The following is a 21,128-nucleotide window of genomic DNA, read 5'->3' on the forward strand; positions in this document are numbered from 1 at the left end:
TTGTTTTGTGTGCCCTCTCTTAACAAAACACACAGCACGTATCCTCTCCGGCATACTTACGTAAAACTTGTTGATGGGTTTCTTACTAATACTCTCCCTTTCGGTCTCATTTCTATGTCACATTTCATCTCTGGTCTTTGGTGTCTTAAGATGATTATCAAGCTCTACGGTTATTTAACCAGAACCGAGCCGAAATTCGCTATTATAAGACACTACTCCATTAAGTAAGGGGTTTCACACAAAAACTGGGCCATTTTATTGACTTTCGCTGGGTATTTCTACTCAAAAACCTCGTTTGACATGGTAAATATTCTATTTCAGGAAAAATCCTTGCTATGAGGAATGCCTTTCACCTTATAAGTTGACAAGCTCGAGGTGAATAAATAGTCCTCTGTGCCTCATTACTCATACTAGTAGGTCAGATCCGAATGGCCTCCTATTGATATAGCTATAGACAGTTGAGGTAGATAGCTGTATGTTCGTCGAGAGTTGGGGAGAAAAATCTAAGAGCAATTAGGAATTTTCAGCTCCACTGCAAGTGTTGGATGTCCGCCATCTCTGAGCGAGTATAGTTGGCGACAGATTCATATTGATAATCACCACGTGGTCGACCGATTTGGTGAAGCGCATCACGGCTGAACATTAAACGGCTCGTGGCCATTTTACTTCGCTGAATATTCAAGCGATTGCGATAGAACAGCCGAAAGCTGGATGGCAACCGTTCCTCCGTTTAGCAACGGAATAATGCACGTGCATAGTGCATAGTGAAACTTTGAGTTCAAGAAAGTCAAACAGGGAGGATTCAGGAGGATGCACCGTATATCCAACTGCAGTGGTCGAATTGGGAGGGGCAGCAACGGTCCCATCCCCCATTCATCATCCCATCTTCAAGGCATATAGGTTTCCATGTCTGTTTATTGCTATAAAACATACTAGTCCTCTACATTATATAAAACACGTGAAAAAAATGGTCCATTTAAGCCGCCACCTTCTCTATCAAATGCGCAACGACGTGGGGATCCGCGAGGGTGCTGATGTCTCCAAGCTGATCCGCCTCTCCTGCAACAACTTTGCGCAGGATGCGTCGCATGATCTTGCCCGACCGTGTCTTGGGCAAATCGGCCACAATGTAGATACGCTTGGGCGCAGCAAATGGGCCGATGGTGGTGCGGACTTGCAAGACCAGTTCCTTTGTCAGGACTGTTTCGTTTGCCTCAGCGGCATGGGGCTTAATGGTGGCAAAGACATGGATCGATTGCCCCGTCACGTCGTCGTGTCCTCCAATGACGGCCGCCTCGGCCACGGCGGGATGATGGATGAGGGCGGATTCGATTTCAGCGGTGGAGAGGCGATGGCCCGACACATTGATGACATCGTCGACCCGACCACGGATCCAATAGTAGCCATCCTCATCGCGGGTCACGCCATCCCCTGTGAAGTAGTAGCCCGGGTAGGGGCGCAGATAGGTATCGAGGAACCGCGGGTGGTCTCCGTACACAGTGCGCGCCATCGAGGGCCAGGGGCGCTTCACCGCCAGCACCCCCGTCACGTTCTCGCCCTTCAGCTCTTCGCCCGTGTAGGGATCCAGTACAGCGGGCTGGATCCCAAAGAACGGGAAGGTTGCCGATCCGGGCCGGGTGGGGGTGCACCCGGGGAGTGGGGTGATGATGATGGAGCCAGTTTCAGTCTGCCAGTAGGTGTCCACGATGCTGCATCTGCCGCGGCCGACCTTTTCATAGTACCACAGCCAGGCCTCGGGGTTGATGGGCTCACCCACTGAGCCCAGAACGCGCAGGGAGGACAAATCGTGCTTCTCCACCCAAGAATCGCCGAGGCGACGAAGGGCACGTATCGCGGTGGGGGCCAGGTAAAGCTGGGTGATGCGGTATTTATCGACGACAGCCCAGTAGCGTGAGGCGTCGGGATAGGTGGGGACGGACTCGAAGATAAGAGTGGTTGCACCAAGACATAACGGCCCATAGATGATGTAAGTGTGGCCCGTGATCCATCCCACATCTGCCATGCATCCATGGATGTCTCCTTCTTGGTAGTCGAAGATATACTTGACCGTCATCGCGGCCCCCAACAGATATCCACCAGTGGTGTGGAGCACTCCCTTCGGCTTGCCCGTCGACCCAGAGGTGTAGAGCAAGAAGAGGGGGTCCTCGGCGGATACGGGGGTGGGTGGGCACTCGTCCGATTGCTTTTCAATTTCCTCATGCCACCAGAGATCGCGCGGGGTGGAGAACGGCACGTTCCCGCCTGTTCGCTTGTACACAATCACATGCTTGACGCAATCCAAGCCTTCTAGTGCCTCATCGGCAATCTTCTTGGTGGCAATCGTCTTGCCGCCGCGCTTACCCTCATCTGCAGTGATGAGGATCTTGGACCCGGCATCTTTCATGCGTTCGCGCAGCGACTCCGCCGAGAATCCGGCGAAAATGACCGAGTGCGTACACCCAATGCGTGCGCAGGCCAAAAACGCAACTGCGGCCTCCGGGATCATGGGCAGGTACACTGCCACCGAATCACCTTTCTTTGTTCCGAGGGAAAGAAGCAAGTTGGCAAGACGCTTCACCTCACGGTAGAGTTCTCCGTATGTGACTTTGCGTGATTCATGAGAATCGTCTGCCTCGTAGATGATAGCAACCTGGGAGAGAAGAAAGAGAAGGCGGTTCATGGTTTAGCAGATCCGACCAATAGACCATCGCAATAACGATGTTCCGTTTACCTTGTCGGGGTTAGCATGTGCATGACGATCGACACAGTTATATGCTGCATTCAAGGTGCCATCCTCGAACCACTTCACGTCACCATTCTCGAAACCGCCGGATGACACTTTTGTGAATGGTTTCTCCCAAGAAAGGAGGTCATGGGCCATCTTTCAAATACATCCCCCCCCATAATTCATTAATGAACGAGTACACCTTAAGGAGACACGCGTTTGACTAGCTTACCTTGGACCAGAAGGTGTCGGGGTCATTCAAACTGGCCTCATACATTTCCTTGTATTTATCTAGTGATGGGACATGGGGGGTTGGACATTGCGATGGGTCCAGGAGACGAGCTGGCACGTTGTACACCTGAACGCGTTCACTAGAATCCGTCATGCTTAGTTTGTGGTTGGCAAGAGTAGGGAGTCAGATAAATAGACAAACGAGGAGGAGGGGTGCCGAAGAGGGGAGAAAAGCTCAAGGGGGGAAGACGAGGAAGAGGGTGGGGAAGGAGTAGGGAAGTCAGGGACAATAAGACAAGAGCAAAAGAGGAGAAAACTGTGGAAGATAAACCTGCGCTATTCCTTAATCAAACCTTAAATTGTTGGGGATAATCGATTAGATTCGTAACCTCAGCGATAAATAGAGAGTTAAAACTCGGCCACAAAACCATCTGAAGGCCGCATCAGAAAGTGGGCAGGAATCAAACTCCTCCTGGCATCTGCCCGCAAGAGCAGCCCGCTTTCCCATGAGAAGATATCTAGAGTTTTCTTAGTCATTCTTAGATGCGCGTCCTTGAACCCTAGATTTTCCCCAGAGCTATCCCCTCCAGTTGACTACGTGGGACCAAAAGCCCCGCCTTTATCTAAGGTGTTGAGCCACCCTTCGCTCCACATGACCAAAGCTGATTCTACAAACGAGAACGCAGCGAATTGCAGAATGGCAATAAACTTTATTGAATTCGAGAGAATCATAACGGCTGGACCGCAGAAAAAAATAAACAAATGCTTAAATGCTTTCACTACCGCATAATTCTAAATCTTCTGCGGGGGACATATTGAAACGGTATAAGCATTCTCTGTACAAGCTGAGCCGAGTGCGCAGTCACGGGGGGAGGGGTGAATGAGTCCTACTAGTCCTTGTCATCGGAGCCTTCAAACTCCTCGTTGCTCTCTTCCTCCAGCTCGATGACCTTGGCACGTTTTCGTTTGCGCTGCTTGGGGGCCTTTTCCGCCACCAGCCTATTGGTAAGGAAATGGAGCTTCAGCCTTGTGCCTTGTCCATTCTCGATGGACGCTTTTGTCTCTCGTAGGAGAGAGGGTGCACGCGGGCCCAAGACTAGGTATCTGAGCGGGGGCGTGAAAAGAGAGAGAGGCGGGTTAGAAAAAGAGGAAAATGGTATTTGTAAAGAAGAGACTCTGAAATGCGCCTACATACGAGATGGTTGAGTAGGGAGTGAAGTGGAACTCCTCTTTGACGTGGCCCTCCAGGATAAGGTTGTTCAGCACACGTTCCATATCCTAACCGACAAAACGATTTTCCTATTTTGTCAAGAGCAGCAACGAAAAGAAACTCAATCAGAATAGAATTTACTTCTCTGCTAAACTCGGGGGAAGCCGTTATCTCCCCACGTTCCACCATCCCCTTGACGATCTTCCCAGGGCGTCCCGCCCGTGACCAGAGCACATCCAGCATCTTTATATAGGTCGTCTTTTCTTCGGCACGGCTCAGCGCCTCGAGGATTTTGACCACTGTATACGCGGCAAGTGTGACATCTCTCTCCGTCACTTCCGAAGCTGGCCGCAGACAGTTGTCGCACACGCCACAGACTCGGTCCATATCGGTTGGGTTCAGCGCGCCCTCGTCGTGGGCATACTGCGTCCCGCCGCTGGAAAAATAGCGCTCAAACAGGATCTTACGACAGTGGACCAAATCCTGTGCAAAGCCCAGCATACCGTACACTAGATAACAAGAGGATAGGAAATATAAGTCCCGGCATTCTACGAAGGGCAAAACTGTGTACCATTTCCAATGCCTTCCACTTCCCCGATTGCCAGAGTGGTAAGCCTTGATACTAGCAAGAATCAAGCATATTCAAGAAAAAAAAATTCGCTTAGAATTAATTGCTAGAATGTAAAGAGTAGAAAATTACCATCGGACCCTCGATAATACAGTATACACTCTGCGGGTAGCCCATCTCTCCCTGCTCGCCCGCTCTCCTGGTAGTATCCATCCAGCGACTTGGACATGGTATGATGGATCACGAACCTCACATTTGGCTGATTTATACCCAGGCCAAAGGCAATGGTAGCGACCACAACATGGATCCTCCCATCTCGCCAATATCGATGAATTTTCTCCTTCGTGTCCTGTAGGACGAGCAGTACGAAAAGAAGAAGAAAAAAGGGTGTGAATACCATTTTGAGCCTCAATGCCAAGCTTAAACGAAGCTCATCATTCGTACTTCGGATAAATCTGCATGGTAGACCCCCACTCTAACCCGCCCCTCGGATGCTTTATCGATGCCCTCGGCAACACTATGTGTATCTTTTTTCGATAAACAGTAGATGATGCCCGATTTGTTGGGGTAGTGTTGTAGTATCCACGAGGAGATCTGTTGATACTGATCAGCTGCCGAGTCGGGCTTATCAAGGACTTTGTATGCAAGATTTGGACCTAAAATGATTCAAGCAAACCATAGCAGACATTATTCATGGGTCATACGTGGGATTAAGAATAAAATACGCACGATATAAAGGGGAGGTAAACACCAAGGTCCCGAGGGGGTCGTCAGGCGGTTTGAGCCCAAGAATTTTCACAACCGACTGTAGTACTGAAGGAGAGCAGGTCGCGGTTAAGGCAATAATGGGAACATCGGGGAAGAGAGTCTAGCGCGGGAAAGTTTCAAATATTCACTTTGACGCAAGTCCAAATATAAATAATAATATTAGTACCAACCCGGAGTATATTCAGTTTCTGTGGGGCAAAGTGAAAAGCAACATGAAAGATAGAGTCGTTACCGAGTCTATTTTTTAGATTATCCTTATTAGGCTCAAAACAAAAATACCTTATAGTCGGGGCTTTGAGGAAGAATGCACAAGTTCATGAATATAGCGAGTGTTAGTGTCAGGAGGAAATACCCATTCAATATGTCCTATTTACCGGAAATCGTGACCTAGTTGTGAACAGCTATAGAAGAATAATGCAAATGCACACGCGGTTTTTAACAAAGGCCAATGTTCTGATCCATGGATGAACATAATATGCTACCAATGTGCCTCGTCAATGACGATTCGCGCTAACCTTCCAGCCGCATACACCTGCTCCAACTTCGACAGGAAGCGTTTCGACTGAGCAATGCGCTCTGGGGTTACGTACATCATCTTGATGCCGGGCCTATCCTCTCCGCCAGAAGCCGCCTTGCCCTTTTTCTTGGTACCGCTCAGCATTGCGTCCAGCACGTCCTTGGTTTCTTCCTTGCTCGATGAGCCGTACAACATCCCAACACCGACCCCAGCCTCTTGCAAGTGAAACACCTGGTCTCGAATGAGCGAAATCAGCGGGGAGATGACCAGCGTAATGCCCTCTGAAAGAAGCGCCGGAAGCTGATATGTCAAAGATTTGCCACCACCTTGAATGCATCAAAAAAACACGTCAGCATTCAAGCGTTCACACACAGCTTGATCAGGTAAGATCAGTAATTTGATCATCCTTCTCACTGACCTGTAGGCATAATTACAAACACGTCCCGTTTATCCAAAGTAGCATTCATAATGGGTATCTGCTGCGGCCTGAAATTAGTAATTCTCCAGTGGAGATCCGCTAGCCGCCGCAGCTCACTGGACCATGGGAATTCCTCTGCTGCGTAATTCTTTCCGGAATACTTTTTAATTAGTTCCTCTCTTGCGGCCTTTTCTATGGAAGACACCAAGGCCATTCGCCTGGATGTAAGTCGTTCACGTTGGCTTTTTAAAGAGGCAATCTTGGCATCAATCAGCGCGATTTCCTCATCGAGCTGTCTAATTTCTAACTGGTGGTTCCTATCCTCGGCATCATCCTCGGATGATATATAGATCTCCTCTCTAGAACTGGCCATGACGCTTCGAAATATTACACGGCCAACTAGGATATTTGTGTAAGATGATTGAAAAGCAGTCTCAGCTGTGACTTGTGAATATCTGGAAATAAACAGATCAGAGCGGGAGTAAGTTTTGAGTTGGTCAGTCAATCTTACACCATGCCATTCTATGAACTCGTTTGCATAGCAAGATCAGGACTTGCACAGGTAAACATTAAGCCAAATAAACAGATTATTATCCTATCTTTCAGGGAAAAAAGCCAGTATAGCAGTGCATGATCTGATTTTTTTTTTTGTTACTGGAGACGAGTCTTCGCGATCTTGTCAAAACTTCCACAACCTACATCCTGGATCGTGGGGGCGTGGTGCGTGGCTTCCAGAATTGGGGAGAGAGGGAGCTTCCTCATCGTATCAAGCGTCACCAGCAGAAACATTCTGATGGATTGTAGGTGTCTTGATCACTCTTGTGTTCTTGTGCTCTACCTCTCCTTTTGTTGATTAACGATTCGACTAATAATTCGTCGAACATCCCACTTCGTTAGGTACTGGGTAATGCAGTTCGATTCCAATCCTCAGATTGTCCAGGAGCTTACTCGCAAGATGCGCGTCGATCCTCGGGTCTTACGACACACCTTTATTAAATTGGGTACCAAGTTGGAGGATATCGTCGCCCGTCCAGAAAAGACCTTTTAGATGGCTCCTCCTTAACCTCTTATCCCCCTCCCCCCCTTTTATTGTACTGTTTATTTCCTTTCTTTGCAAAAATTCGTTTCATATCTTCTTATTTCCTTGTGCCTCTCGCCTTTATGTTTTTGGAAAAGAAAACCATGGATGTATCTTCCCTTTAATAGATTACACACAAAAACTTACACACATTACATTTCGAAGATAAGAAAACTTAATATAGACTATGCTTGGAAATGGCGTCCAGGACGATGGCCCGTTCCTCCGAGGTATCCGTAAAAAGATAGTGGGATCCATCGGGGGTCTCCACTTTGAAGCTGTTGGGGAGCACGATCTCGTCCTTGGCGTCATGAATGAGAAGATTGTTGGAAAAGTCAAGCACGGCGATAGGAGTGGCATCCTAGATTCACGCGAATTATTACAGATTCAATATGGATAATTCTTAATTGGAAAAATCCAGCTCACTCACCTCCACTGACTTGAATACTTCCAGAACGTTCCCCCTCAATGTGCACCAGCGACGGCGCCAAACCTTGTTAGTCAAGTGTGAGTTCAAATACTATCCTAGGTTAGCGAAAAGCTCTAAGAGCAGCTTACCCATATATTCTCTGTTTGAATGGTGATGAATCCTGTGAAGATGGGGGTCTATGGTTTAAAATTCCAGAACTGATTAGAGCTACGGGCAGGAGAATTGCTTTTTTTCTTCTTCTTAGGAATAGAACTCTCCCTACCTTTAAAGAAGGCGTGGAAGAGTTTGACTTTGCGTTGGTACGGAACGGGTTGTTAGATTTCTCCTCGACCTCTGGCTTCACTACCTTTTCCACCTCTTTCTCTTTTCCTTTCTTTCTGATCTCTATCTCTTCCTCATCAGGTAGATCCATTCCTACAGAACTCTTCGCTGGTTCTTTGATGATAGGTATCACTGACTCTGTTGCAACATGTGGGGGTTCCTGTTTAATATATTTCTCCTCAGCTTCATTCGCTGTGTTCAGTGAAGCTTTCGCTTCGACCTCTTCTCTCGCTTCTGGCTCCACATTTGTACCTCCTTCTTCGTCGAGTTTCTTTGCGGCCTTTCGGCGTCTTGGCGACAGCGTCCCCAGAATTCCTTCTCCACCCAGTGCCCAATTCTCCACCCCCTTCATCATCTCATCCTCTTCAACCAGGCTCTCAGGCGACTCGGTCCCTGGCGCTACAGCGGAAGTTGTATGGACGATTGGATCAGTGAGGGAGGGGGCCGTGGCATGAATAGGAGAAGAGGTGAGTTCGGAATTGGATTTGATTCCATGAGGGGATACAGGGGGGGTATTGAGGTCAGTGGAGGCATCCTCCTCGAGTGAGGGAAGACGAAGACGCTGTCGTATCATGTTGTCACTAAGGTCGAGGATGTGGGTGGCCGTGAGATGATAGTCATATTCCTGGTCGTATCGTAGAAGTTAGCCAACTTGATAAGCTTACTTGAGGGTGGAAGAAATGGAAGGAAGGAAGGAACTTACGGGAAGTCGTGAGCCAAGGGTTCTCGTATGGACGAGGGCACGCGCTATCGAGAATATTAGTTAGATAGAGCTCATTTTTTCAATTATATCCATCTTGGGGTTATCTACCTTTCTTCACACCACTAGTGGTTTTAATAAAAATGCATGCATAAATAAATAGAGGGTGAATATTGCGAATAAAATTATGCGTGTATCAATATAGGCACGCTCTCACTATATCCATCCTATTGCACACTCACCTAATCTTCTCGGTCATGTAGGTGACAAATAAACATCGATCCTTCACACGCAGAAATCCGTATTGCACTTCGTCATCTCGTAGTTGGGCCCGAAATTCGGCCAATCCGCCCGTCCCACTTGAATACAGCGAGATAGAATCGCGGGTTCCATTATAACCCATCAAAATCCTACAACATCACATTAATACGTTTGCGGTCTTAGATGAAGTGAGAGATGAGCCAAGATGCTTTACCAATTAGTGGGGCCATCAGAGCGAATACGCGCGTAGGCATCATGCACGCCGGGATCCAGTTTGCAAGCCATTAGTGAAATAGAGTAAAAGTAGAGATAATTAGAGCGAGGCCAATAAGAAAGTTGAGTAGATTATGGGATGGTAAGATAACAATGGCAAAAGAGAGAAGAAAGGAGACTAAGGGACAGGGAAAACGAGGGCCTAAATTTGAAAGAGATAGCCGATTTTTTAATAAAGCATGTAGGGAAATGTTAAACAAGCCCAGACGCTGATTTTTAATGTCTCCAAAAGCAGACTTTCTGTGGTGGGGCTAAACTCTAAAGAGACTGGAAGCCACCCATCTCTCCTCTGGTACCCTATGAAGGCCAAGGATTCCGGCCACTTCGATTCTGCTGCGCCCGCCCGGGCCAGATCGGAACTAGGGGTCGAGATTCAGCCTTTTTATCACGGCCTGCATTTGCAATAAAAAGATCGACGAGCTCTTTCACTCGGAAGAAGAGTGTATGTGGAGTTAGTTTAGCGATAAGAAGTCTATAAGCTGGGAGTATAGTGTGGTGCAGACTAACCCCGGTGCTGGTAGCGAAGCAAGAGCCTATACCAGCGAGAAAAGTCTATCGCAGTGGAGCAGGCGGGTGGCTAAAGCGTTATTCCATTATGAACTACAATCGAACTGCCATGGACGTGCTGCTTGGGACCTTTTTCTGGGTAGAAACCCGATTTGTTGCAGTGAGCATCTGAGAGAAATGGCCTCCAAATGGGGAAAAGTGGCCTATAATTGAGCAGCTTGAGCATGAAAGATTAAAAATCTGGCCGAAACACTCTCAACTTACGGTTGCTGTAAAGCTTTGTTTTTTATTTTAGGCTGCTCCGTTCAGAAATCTCTAAGACAAAATGAGAATGACAGCACGGTAGATCCACCGTGCACTTGGTTGTTCTCGAGAAAAAGCGGCCCAAGGTAACGAAAAAGCCAATTCGCATGATCCAAACCAAGCCATGAATAGCCTAACTCCACCAGGCCGTCTGCAATAGGCTCTCTCTCCCTGATTGAATCGAATTTAGAATCCTACCCTGAATACAGTAACAAAGAGCAGCAGGTTTCCTGGCTTGCGTCCACTCGACACGCTTATTTCCACTTTGTCCATGGCTTGTTTGGAGGACAAGATAGGAAAGCTCTATCCGTATCGAATCCCGCTCACCTTTGCAACATGGTCGCTCTCCTTAAAAAAATATATTGCAAATGTATTAAGAATTTTGAAAGAATAAAAAAGAAGTCTCTACAATTTTTTCTTTTTTAGTTTCGCCATATATTAATAAAAAAAAACTTGAAAACAAAATCCTAAAATTTTTTAAACTAACATCAACGCCAATCTCCCAGCATTTAGTCAACCTCCTCCATGGTGGACTCGCCGGTCTCCTCCAGAGCGGGTGCGTCGGAGGTGGTGACATCAGCAGCCTCGGTGGTGTCGTCGTCGATCGACAAGCCGAGCTTGATCATCTTGTGGATGCGGCTGGCGAAGGAGTTGGGCTCCTCAAGTGAGAATCCGGAGGAGAGCAGGGAGGTCTCGAAGAGAAGCATGACGAGGTCGCTGACGGTGCGGTCGGAGGAGTCGGCCTCAAGCTTGTCCTTAATGGACTTGATGATGGGGTGGTTGGGGTTCACCTCCATCGTCTTCTTCGACAGCATGTAGGTGGTCATCGAGGTATCACGGAGCGCCTGCGCCTTCATGATACGCTCCATGTTAGCGGACCAACCGAACTGGCCAGTCACAAGCACGCATGGAGAGTCGGTGATGCGGTTCGACACAACAACCTTCTCGACGCGGTCGCCAAGGATCTCCTTCATCTGCTTGCAGAGGTTCTCGAACGACTTGGTCTCCTCCTCGCGGGCCTTCTTCTCCTCCTCGGTCTCCTCGAGCTCGAGCCCCTCCTTGGTGATGCACACCAGCTTCTTGCCGTCGTACTCGCGCAGCTGCGTCACGGCGTACTCGTCGATGGGGTCGGTCATGAGCAGGACCTCGAAGCCCTTCTTCTTGAGCACCTCGAGGAAGGGGGAGTTCTCGATGGCGGCGCGGGACTCGCCGGTGATGTAGTAGATGTTCTTCTGGATCTCGGGCATGCGGGTCACGTAGTCCTTGAGTGAGGTCATCTCCTCGCCGGACTTGGTGGAGTGGAAGCGAAGCAACTCAGCGAGCTTGGCGCGGTTGTTGCTGTCCTCGTGGATGCCGAGCTTAATGTTCTTGCCGAACGCCTCGTAGAACTTGTTGAAGTTCTCCTTGTCCTCGGCGATCTCCGCGAACATCTCGAGACACTTCTTGACGAGGTTCTTGCGGATGACCTTGAGGATCTTGTTCTGCTGCAGCATCTCACGGGAAATGTTAAGCGGCAGGTCCTCGCTGTCGACCACACCCTTGACGAAGTTGAGCCACTCGGGAATGAGGTCCTCGCAGTCGTCCATGATGAACACGCGGCGCACGTACAACTTGATGTTGTTGCGCTTCTTGCGGGTCTCGAACAGGTCGAAGGGTGCGCGGCGGGGCACGAAGAGGATGGCGCGGAACTCAAGCTGACCCTCGACGGAGAAGTGCTTTACGGACAGGTGGTCCTCCCAGTCGTTGGTGAGGGCCTTGTAGAAGGCGGCGTACTCCTCGGAGGTGATGTCTTCGGGGTTGCGGGTCCAGAGGGGCTTGGTCTTGTTGAGCTCCTCAGTCTCGGTCTTCTTCTCCTTAATCTTCTTGGTCTTCTTCTCCTTCTTTTCCTCCTCGTCCTCGGCATCCTCTACCTTGGGCTTCTTGTCCTCCTCGCCCTCCTCCTCCTTCTTCTCCTCCTCAACTGCCTCCTCGTCCTCGACCTCCTTCTCGACCTCACGCTCGACAAGAAGCTGGATGGGGTAGGAGATGAATTCGGAGTGCTTCTTCACGATCTCCTTGATGCGCTTCTCCTCGAGGTACTCGGTCTGGTCCTCCTTGAGGAACAGACGCACCTCGGTACCGCGACCAAGGGTAGGGTTCGGGTCACGGGTCACAGTGAAGTGGCCACCGGCGGCGGACTCCCAGATGTACTGCTCATCATCGTTGTGCTTGGTGACCACCTGCACCTTGTCGGCGACGAGATATGCCGAGTAGAAACCAACACCAAACTGACCAATCATCGAGATGTCAGCGCCGGATGAGAGAGCCTCCATGAAGGCCTTGGTGCCGGATTTGGCGATTGTGCCGAGGTTGTTAACAAGGTCGGCCTTAGTCATACCAATACCTGTGTCACGGATGGTCAAGACCTTGTTTTCTTTGTCGGGGATAATGCGGATGTAGAGATCCTTTCCGGAATCGAGTTTGGAGGGATCCGTGAGGGATTCGTAGCGGATTTTATCGAGAGCATCAGACGCGTTACTGATAAGCTCACGAAGGAAAATCTCCTTTTGAGCGTATACAGCGTTGATGATAAGAGACATAAGCTGGCTGACCTCAGCCTGGAAAGCAAACGTTTCGATATCGCTCATTGTTTTTGATTTTTCTACGAGAAGAAAAAAGAGGATAGATTCAGATTAGCTCTCTGCACGCAATCATGGGGAAAGGACCCTTGATCAAGGCTGGCGAAGCAGCTCCGCAATCAATCAAGGAAATGCACTCCACCTTTTTTAAAAAACCGTTAAATTAAAAAAGAAAAAGAAAATGCAGATGGTTTATTCGTTAAAAAAAGTGGAGATATGAGGAGTTGACGTGACAAGCGTCGGGATGAGCCAAAGAAGAAGAAGAAGAGTAGGAAGAAGAGGGCAGCATTTGAGAGTATGGATTTATACAAATAAAAATTTTTTCACGCTCCGACCACGAATTTCTAAGAGCTTCCATCAACTCTGCTCGAGTGCTTTATTTTTTCCTTGCACCGCCATGGAATTTAAGCTTTGGACTTTGTGATTTCCCTCTCTCCCCTCCCCCACTTCAAACAGTATAGACCCACCTAATATAAGATACTTGAGACGAAAAAGATGCATAGATTAATCTCCATAGATTTTTTTATTATCTTTTCTTGAAGAAATAGAACAACGTTGTTGCCAGCACGCTAAAAAGTATAGTAGTAAAATAAAAGAAAAAGAAAAAGGCATCTCGTATTCTCACACCAATTATAAAAAAAAAGAAGAGAAAAAAAATTTCTACTCAAAAAAAAAAATATAAAAACAAAAACAAAAGAAAACTTAACGGTAAATATAAAGATAAGAGATTTGAGGGGAAAAGAAAAAAAAGTTGGCAAAGGTTTTAATAGAAGGGGGAGCAAAAAGAGAGAAAAATTTGGGGAAAGGAAGGGGGACGGGGAAGAAAAAAAAAATAAAACTTGCGATCTACAGAACCAAACACTTGGCCTTCTTCTTGGTCACAGGCGGCTCTAGAGCAGCCACAATAGCCTCATCGAACACGTTCTTCAGCCCCTTTTGCGTAAGTGCGGAGCACTCAACATATTTGACCGCACCAAGCTCGCGTGCCAAACGCTCGCCTTGCTCGTATGAGATCGGGCGCTGTTTTTGCCGAGCAAGCTTCTCCAACACTGAGGGGTCGTCGCGCAAATCGACTTGTGTGCCCACAATTAAGCACGGCACACCTGGACAATGGTGATGAACTTCTGGGAACCATTTTTCCTTGACATTCTCGAAGCTGGCGGGCGAAGTCACCGAGAAGCACACGAGGAAAACGTCGGTTTGAGGGTAAGAAAGGGGGCGGAGCCGATCATAATCCTCTTGACCTATATAATGGGCACCGATTAAAATGGCGGCTCTTCATTAAGGGAATGGGGCACTAGAATAACCTACCGGCCGTATCGAAAAGGCCCAGTGTATAGGCATCCTGGCCAACCATTACTGTAACCGCATAATTGTCAAAGACCTACGCCCATTCCACCAAGGGCAAAAGAGCGAATAAAAGATTAGCACACCAGCCACACAATAAAGCATATGGCAAAGCTAGCTTACTGTTGGCACATATTCAGATGGGAATTTGTTCGTTGTGTACGAAATCAGAAGGCAAGTCTAACAGAGCAGGGGGGAGTGGTTAGAATTGGGCCATTCGCTTAGAATAGGGTATTATTTTACCTTCCCCACAGCACCATCTCCCACCACGACGCACTTGATTGTCTGCATACTGTCTCAGCCGGCTTCACAAAAAAAGAATGAGAGAACACGCGACAAAGCAATAGAATGGGAAACAAAATGTTAATCAAAGAATCGAATCTAAGTGAGGTTAAATAGAGGAGAAGGTAAATTCAATCAACATTTTATCTGCCGATATAAATGGTGGGCTATGGAATCCCATCTACGCTCATCTATTCTCATCTAAGTAGTAATCAAGAAAAATAGCTCACCCCTAGGATAATCCAAGAGAAAGAAAAAAACTTGCGACAACGGATAGGTAATAAGAACTACTCTTCTTATCAGGCCTATGACACGATGCAGGAAAATCAAAGCACACAGAAATCTGAGGAAGATGAAGAAGAAGTCAAGTGGAGATGGGCAAAATCAGAAGAAGAGGAGAGCAAAGTGGATTTGCAAAAAAGAGATCCAAAAAAAAGCCTAACTTGCTCGAATACAAAACGCACTCAACGTCACCAGTGTGACTGGACCTTTATCACAAAATTTGAATTTTCGGATTTTATTATCATTGGGATGAAGGCCCCCTACACCAAATTCAAGGCAAAAGTCTCATGAAATTATATTTTAGTAAATACAAGCGGCAATCAGCGAGCACTTGAAGTAAAATTAGGTATCCTGTCCTTTCCTCCCCCTTTACACTTTTTCTTTCTTTTTTTTCATGGCTTTGCGACTGTGACCATATTTAAAGCTTCGCCTCGCTCACTACTCCGCTCGAGTTTACCTCCCGACACACCTCTGCCATATTGCGAAGTGCGTTTCGGACGGCCTCTTTGAACCGCGCAGTGCTCGTCTCTTTGCACGAGAATTTGGACTCGAGTCCAAATTTGATCACCTTACTTCCTGACATATAATTAGTCCCATATCCGTCGGGCACCACGGCTCCGAACCCGGTTCCTTGAAACATGTCGCCAGCAAAGAGGCCGGAGGTCGAGAGTCGGAATCGACACGACAACGCCAGCGCTGGATCCTTGAATAGGGCCACCTCGCCGTCTAGGCTAGGACGATGCACCAGCCGTAACCCAAGAATATGGCGATCACAACCCTTCCCAGACATGGCGAGCTTCATATAGTTCAAATGGGCTTTGACTGCCTCCTGGAGGAGGCGATACTTCTCCTTAGCATCAATAGAGCCATTCACCATGGCTTCGCAAAAGACTCGGCTCTCTACGCTGAGGGAACGTAGTGTTTCCGTGCGACCATGCAGGAACTGGCGAGTAGAGGCGGTCTCGTATGTGGCGGTGAATGTACCATGCAGACTGTAAAATGCAAGTTGAAGAGCCATCTGAACGTAGGCATCCGGCGAGAGTTTTGCTATATAAGAAGGCGACGCCAAGAGGATAGGTAAGTAAGATGCGGGCTTTGGAGTGGGGGAGAGGCAATGGAGGGCAGTTACTTACCAACTTTCTTTATAAAATCGGTGCCGTAATCATCGAAGGTGAGGATGTCGGTGTCGCTATCCTCGATCAATGCGTCGGCGCGCTTCTGTGCTTCTGCTAGCCGACGCCTTGTTTCCTCATTGGTGATGAACTCAAGGTGGTGTGCAGGGGGCAGCTGGACTGAAGGCGGGAGAGGATCGGTCGGAGTCTTTCCAACTCTCCTCATCGCGTAGTCCATGATCAACGCGGGAATCAACGCGTCGCAGGGCGAGTGTTCTCCGTTGCACCCCATTTTCCCTTCTCTATCGGCTACTATGGTGATGGCTTTGTCGAACCACCGGTTTTGTCCTCGGCGTCCGCAGAATACATTTTTGACCACCTGTGGTCGACTCTCTCCAACGGCATAGTCATCCAACGCTACAGCAAACAAGGCTAACTCGATCTGATTCAGCGTGTCACGGTTCTTGTCGGGGGCGATTTCCAGCAAATGCTCGCGGTTCTTCGTCCATTCGTCTCGATGATCACTTGTAAACAAAGGAACAGGAACGCACTCCCCTCTCTGCTCAGCATCCCGGACTGCTGCCCACATCTGCTTCTCCACCTCGCCATCTGAAAGGGGCCGGCCATTTTCATCGTAAACGTTTACGCGATAAATACGATTATGCACAAGAACAATGATATGCCGAGCCGGGTGAGGGTGGGGAGCATGCACGAGTGTGTCGCAGTCATGCTGTGGAATGCGGGTAAAACCGAACACTTGTGTGTACTGGTGCATACAAATGGGAGCACCATCGCGAAGCCTTTCAGCGGGGAGGGTTTGACTAAGTTAGAAAAACCATCGACGAAAAAGTTAATTTAACCTAGTACTCAGCAGATTCTAAGCTGGAGTTTCTCAGCTACTGAACCTACCTATCTATCATCTCCTTGAAATCTATCATCCTCATCACACATCGGGCAGCCCTTCTAATTTGGTAGGGAGTGAAACCTGAGTTTCCCTCCAATCTTCTACTTCCCTCTTCATCGTTGAAAATGATAAACCAATTGGAATTCACAAGCAAAGCATCCCTCCATTCAAAATAAGCCTTGCGAATCCAAAATGCATCATCCAGCCAGTTATAAGGGCTAGAGCGATCGATATCAATCAGGCGCTGCTGTAAACGATTGCCAATTCCTGAGGGAGAGAGGAATTCGCGGACATTTTGTTCGGAGCGCGCGTACTCTTCTGGGGTTAGGAGCGGACGCAATGAGCGCAGGTAGAGAGAGAGAGAGGATTGCAGGGCGGGGATCGGAAGACGAGGAAGTCTGGATTGAAGGGCGAAGGTTGGAATTGGATCCTTCTTCTGTTGCTGCTGGCTCATTTTTGTTTTCGAAGAAATCCGATACACTACGAGTAATGGAGAGTGGTAAAACTTCCTAGCGCCTAGGTGTCTTAAAAATTCATATGACAATTAGTTTTGTATTTTATACCCTCACATGGAAAATCGGCTTTGCGTAACCCAATTAACGCACGAGATTGCTATGGCTCTACCTCCATATCATAAAGCGAGAATAATATAAAGGACTGCTAAGGTCTTCAAGATATTGAATTGGATGGTGCTGGTTGTTTTGTTTAGAAGCTGGTAAAACTCTGCGGGTGTTGCTTTTTTTTCCCTGCTTTCAATGGCTCATATTCTAGCTTAGCTCGCAAGAGATCCTGCCAATATCCGATAGGCTCCGAGACTACCACTTGCCATGGAGAATACATTGCGCCTTTCTCCCTCGACCAACGGGTGAGCTAGAGGAACTGAAGCCGCGAGTGCACTGAGCGCGAGAAACATACGGCCATTATCCGGGCTAACCTCATGTTGGATGAGAGAAAAGTCGGGTCATGCGCAGCAATGCTTTACAAACCCGTCCGCGGTATATGCACAAGCCTCGAGAGAGCGGGAAAATGGGGAAATGGGTGGCCCGGAGTAATCTAGCCATTTTAAACCGAACTCCCGGTGTGCTTAAATGGATTGACGTATTTGAAGAATGTCGTCTTTGTTTGCCAGAAACAAATGGATGCAGCGCAGAGGAGAAATATGTGGAGCAAGTACGCACTGGCTTTGACTCGTCCTAATCAGGAACAATTAAATTGAAATATTTGGGAAGGCCTAACATTCGTTCGTACTGCCCTTTCGATCGAGCCTCCTCTTTAGCTTGCTATACTAAACTCCTCACGCTTCTTGAACATTCTTTCCACTTCAAATCACGAATCTATGACTTGTCGCATTGGACCTATTCTTCTCCTATCTCTTTTCCTTCTAGTTTCTTTGGTTCATTCCCAAGTCATCTCTTTGAATCCTGATCTCAACATACAGCGTCAACTTGACGAGGGGAGATTCAAGCTCGTCGGTGGACAGGGCAATCCATTGAACCCGAAGCTAGGACCGGGCCTGTCCGGGACCAAGATTGATGGAACAGAACTGGACAACACCGTAGATGATCACACTATTGAGCCGGATCTACTTGAATGAATTCATTCCCGGATATTGTTGGTTTTAGTTATTTTTTTATTAATTTATAGATGCCTCTTTGAGATCGTGTTTGACCATGTCATCATTTTAGCCTTTTTTTCTAAGCCCAGACGGCTGGGATCAATAGCAACCAGTAGCAGGGGGCAATAAGATAAAATAAAATATCAAGAATTATACAATTTCTTTTAAAGGACAAAGAGTAAAAAATAATAATACTGCATGCAAATTTCCAATATATATAGAAGTAAAGGATGGGAAATAAAAATATCTATGTGTTTCAGCAAGCAAATTTCGTCTATCTCCTTTTTTTCATTTCTTATACAACCGCATCAAACAAGTAGCTGATGCTCTCTCCATTATGGGTCCGCCTGATGGCCTCCGCTAGAACCCCCGACACATCAATCACCGTCAACTTGGAGGAGCGAGCACGCTTTTCGGCAGGAATCGGAAAAGTATTGGTAACTACAACCTAAGCATTCAATCAAGATCCATTGTAGCCTAGGCAGGTATCTTGGACTCAGAATCACGTTTACTTACCTGATGCACATTTTGACAAGCTTCAATTGCGTCCACCGAATTTCCGCTGAGCAGCGCGTGGGTGGCGATGATATATACTTTTTTCGCCTTGCACTTGGTCACCAGATGATCCGCAGCATTCAAAAACGAGTGGCATTCATCTATCATATCATCCTTAACGAGAAGTAGAAAGTTATTATCTTGCTTGACCCTGGCAAGAAATTTCCACAAAGGAAACGGTCCAGATAAGTTACCACAATAAATGCGATCTTTCCGTTGGCATCCCCAACCAGGGTGATGCTAGTCTGTTCGCCGTTCTCGTTGCACACCACACTCACATCGGCAGACACGCTCTCATCCTCCATCAGTTCCTCGCCATCCATCTCCGTCATTCTTGCAACGCTCTGCGTTCTCTTCATTCCGTTAGTACCTGGCCGCGTTCGCTCCTTATGGATCAATGCAAAATCGATTTTGAGGCGATCTGCAAGCGATGTAACCCGCTTTGCACCGCCTGGGTTCTTCGAAACCACAACACCCTGTTCGTAACCGGGAACATTCTGCTGTATCCATCTCGCGATATTCGGTTCGGCGAAGAGGTTGTCGACGGGTTTGTTGAAGAATCCCTGCATTTGAGAGGCATGCAGGTCCATCGTCTTTTATATAAAAATTATTAGAGATCAATACTTGTTTCTTGCTTAAAAAAAATGCAAACGAATAGATCACTCACTATAACATGATCCACTCCCGCCACAGACAGAACGTTAGCCACCACTATTTCAACACAATGTTTAAATTTCTCAGTAGACACTACGCAAAAATTAACATCCTGGATTACGTTTTGCAGTGATAGAGCTTCGATAGGCCTTCTTTTTCGACTGCTTGGAATAAGGGAAGTAAGGTACGACGGCCGTGATGCGCCGAGCGCTAGCACCCTTACATGCCGACACCATAATGAATAGCTCCATCAGGTGATCGTTGACAGAAAATCCACCCGATTGAACAATGAACACATCCTCGTTCCTAACAGAACACCCTAAGAGAAGCAGAGGAGAAAAATTATATTGGGATGTCGTGCAGAGAAAGGATTAGTGAGAGGCACTAAGAAGAAGTTGATTTCGTACCGATCTCGACACTCGTCTCCTTATTGCTGAACTTGGTGAGTTTAACAGGGGCCAAAGTCGTCCCGAGCCGCTCGGCTATAAGGGCCCCAAGTTCAGGGTGAGAGGAACCGGCAAATATTTTGGTGTTTCGCATTAGGGAAGAGGTATATCAGATACGAAATGTAAAAAAAAAAAGAGCGGGGAGGGGATTTTGACGGAACGATCGTCCTCACACTTCTCTTTCACTAAAACCTACGACATTTTTATTTTGTATTGCGGTCCTAGTTTTGAGGCGCAGAATTCATTGAGAAATATGCAATGGAGAAACGGATGTGAAAAAGGGCCGCAGTATATAGCAGAAAAAGAGCATGACGGCCGTTGCATCATAGAGCCAATCCCAGGAGCTCTAGTTTTCACGCAAAACAAACATAAGCCTAACGGCTAACCAGCATAGCCTGGAGTTCGTCACCTCTCTGCCTCCATGTTCCTACCTATTTCTTCTTCTCGGGAAGGTTTATTCCGAGTTAGCTAAAAACTAGAGATACGTATGGTACTAATTCTAAGAAAGCTGTGCACAAAAATATATAGTACGTGGACATAGATGATGGTCCAAATAAGCTGAGAAAAAAGTGAAAAAAGAAAATGTCGGCTTCAGTGACAACATACAAGCAATTTGGCCATTTTTTATTTGAATTGTATCCTTTCTATTTGTGGAACCTACTTTTTTATAAAGAGGACTTCACTAAGATATGAAAGCAATGGAGAGGAAAGGGGCGTCTTGGACTTGAAGGAAACCTATGGGTTGCATTCCTCACTGCTGGGGCTGAAAAGTGCCGTATTATACCCTTCCATTGAAGCCCGATCATGCTGGTCTATAGCTGGCCATACCTAACTATTGCTAACATCTGGTTTTTGGGCGTGGATGGCTTTTATTTCAACAACGTTTTTGCCAAGGAATTTTGACGCCACCGACTCGGAGGAAGCACATACCGCTAGTGTAGCCGATGAAAACTTGAGAATGGGCTTCGGTTGCTTTCAAATAAAACAACTGGAAGAGATGAAA

At 47.4% G+C, this 21,128-nt stretch overlaps 11 protein-coding genes across 11 annotated transcripts; 2 read left to right on the forward strand and 9 right to left on the reverse strand.

Annotated features, from left to right (window-relative positions):
• Window positions 1–976: 976 nt before the first annotated feature.
• On the reverse strand, window positions 977–3,110 carry VTP21DRAFT_11178 (uncharacterized protein; the record flags this gene model as incomplete). Its single annotated transcript, XM_069390595.1, has 3 exons — window positions 977–2,650; window positions 2,732–2,881; window positions 2,958–3,110. 3 exons carry the CDS (start codon window positions 3,108–3,110, stop codon window positions 977–979), a joined length of 1,977 nt encoding a protein of 658 aa, XP_069252728.1.
• A 736-nt stretch (window positions 3,111–3,846) lies between these two features.
• Window positions 3,847–5,820, reverse strand: VTP21DRAFT_11179 (uncharacterized protein; the record flags this gene model as incomplete). Its single annotated transcript, XM_069390596.1, has 9 exons — window positions 3,847–4,060; window positions 4,152–4,234; window positions 4,308–4,675; window positions 4,738–4,788; window positions 4,867–5,083; window positions 5,179–5,390; window positions 5,464–5,602; window positions 5,673–5,690; window positions 5,782–5,820. 9 exons carry the CDS (start codon window positions 5,818–5,820, stop codon window positions 3,847–3,849), a joined length of 1,341 nt encoding a protein of 446 aa, XP_069252729.1.
• Window positions 5,821–5,980: 160 nt separating this feature from the next.
• On the reverse strand, window positions 5,981–6,810 carry VTP21DRAFT_11180 (uncharacterized protein; the record flags this gene model as incomplete). The annotated part of the gene is made up of 2 exons (XM_069390598.1): window positions 5,981–6,345; window positions 6,438–6,810. The coding sequence occupies 2 exons, from the start codon at window positions 6,808–6,810 to the stop codon at window positions 5,981–5,983; spliced, it is 738 nt and encodes a 245-aa protein (XP_069252730.1).
• A 141-nt stretch (window positions 6,811–6,951) lies between these two features.
• Window positions 6,952–7,485, forward strand: VTP21DRAFT_11181 (mitochondrial 37S ribosomal protein bS6m; the record flags this gene model as incomplete). The annotated part of the gene is made up of 3 exons (XM_069390599.1): window positions 6,952–6,999; window positions 7,098–7,237; window positions 7,335–7,485. The coding sequence occupies 3 exons, from the start codon at window positions 6,952–6,954 to the stop codon at window positions 7,483–7,485; spliced, it is 339 nt and encodes a 112-aa protein (XP_069252731.1).
• Window positions 7,486–7,690: 205 nt separating this feature from the next.
• On the reverse strand, window positions 7,691–9,512 carry VTP21DRAFT_11182 (uncharacterized protein; the record flags this gene model as incomplete). Its single annotated transcript, XM_069390600.1, has 8 exons — window positions 7,691–7,876; window positions 7,946–8,008; window positions 8,074–8,121; window positions 8,208–8,891; window positions 8,970–9,013; window positions 9,078–9,091; window positions 9,209–9,376; window positions 9,442–9,512. The coding sequence occupies 8 exons, from the start codon at window positions 9,510–9,512 to the stop codon at window positions 7,691–7,693; spliced, it is 1,278 nt and encodes a 425-aa protein (XP_069252732.1).
• A 1,307-nt stretch (window positions 9,513–10,819) lies between these two features.
• VTP21DRAFT_11183 (uncharacterized protein) lies at window positions 10,820–12,937 on the reverse strand (the record flags this gene model as incomplete). Its single annotated transcript, XM_069390601.1, has 1 exon — window positions 10,820–12,937. One exon carries the CDS (start codon window positions 12,935–12,937, stop codon window positions 10,820–10,822), a length of 2,118 nt encoding a protein of 705 aa, XP_069252733.1.
• An 837-nt stretch (window positions 12,938–13,774) lies between these two features.
• Window positions 13,775–14,566, reverse strand: VTP21DRAFT_11184 (uncharacterized protein; the record flags this gene model as incomplete). The annotated part of the gene is made up of 4 exons (XM_069390602.1): window positions 13,775–14,172; window positions 14,240–14,312; window positions 14,399–14,455; window positions 14,519–14,566. 4 exons carry the CDS (start codon window positions 14,564–14,566, stop codon window positions 13,775–13,777), a joined length of 576 nt encoding a protein of 191 aa, XP_069252734.1.
• Window positions 14,567–15,257: 691 nt separating this feature from the next.
• VTP21DRAFT_11185 (uncharacterized protein) lies at window positions 15,258–17,309 on the reverse strand (the record flags this gene model as incomplete). Its single annotated transcript, XM_069390603.1, has 3 exons — window positions 15,258–15,886; window positions 15,973–16,772; window positions 16,861–17,309. The coding sequence occupies 3 exons, from the start codon at window positions 17,307–17,309 to the stop codon at window positions 15,258–15,260; spliced, it is 1,878 nt and encodes a 625-aa protein (XP_069252735.1).
• Window positions 17,310–17,627: 318 nt separating this feature from the next.
• VTP21DRAFT_11186 (uncharacterized protein) lies at window positions 17,628–17,916 on the reverse strand (the record flags this gene model as incomplete). The annotated part of the gene is made up of 2 exons (XM_069390604.1): window positions 17,628–17,784; window positions 17,861–17,916. 2 exons carry the CDS (start codon window positions 17,914–17,916, stop codon window positions 17,628–17,630), a joined length of 213 nt encoding a protein of 70 aa, XP_069252736.1.
• A 275-nt stretch (window positions 17,917–18,191) lies between these two features.
• Window positions 18,192–18,449, forward strand: VTP21DRAFT_11187 (uncharacterized protein; the record flags this gene model as incomplete). Its single annotated transcript, XM_069390605.1, has 1 exon — window positions 18,192–18,449. One exon carries the CDS (start codon window positions 18,192–18,194, stop codon window positions 18,447–18,449), a length of 258 nt encoding a protein of 85 aa, XP_069252737.1.
• Window positions 18,450–18,765: 316 nt separating this feature from the next.
• VTP21DRAFT_11188 (uncharacterized protein) lies at window positions 18,766–20,219 on the reverse strand (the record flags this gene model as incomplete). The annotated part of the gene is made up of 6 exons (XM_069390606.1): window positions 18,766–18,918; window positions 18,987–19,139; window positions 19,220–19,618; window positions 19,693–19,736; window positions 19,801–19,998; window positions 20,087–20,219. 6 exons carry the CDS (start codon window positions 20,217–20,219, stop codon window positions 18,766–18,768), a joined length of 1,080 nt encoding a protein of 359 aa, XP_069252738.1.
• Between the last annotated feature and the right edge of the window lie 909 nt (window positions 20,220–21,128).

Source organism: Calcarisporiella thermophila, assembly GCF_041956535.1.
Source record: "Calcarisporiella thermophila strain CBS 279.70 unplaced genomic scaffold VTP21scaffold_8, whole genome shotgun sequence".
Classification (NCBI taxonomy): domain Eukaryota; kingdom Fungi; phylum Calcarisporiellomycota; class Calcarisporiellomycetes; order Calcarisporiellales; family Calcarisporiellaceae; genus Calcarisporiella; species Calcarisporiella thermophila.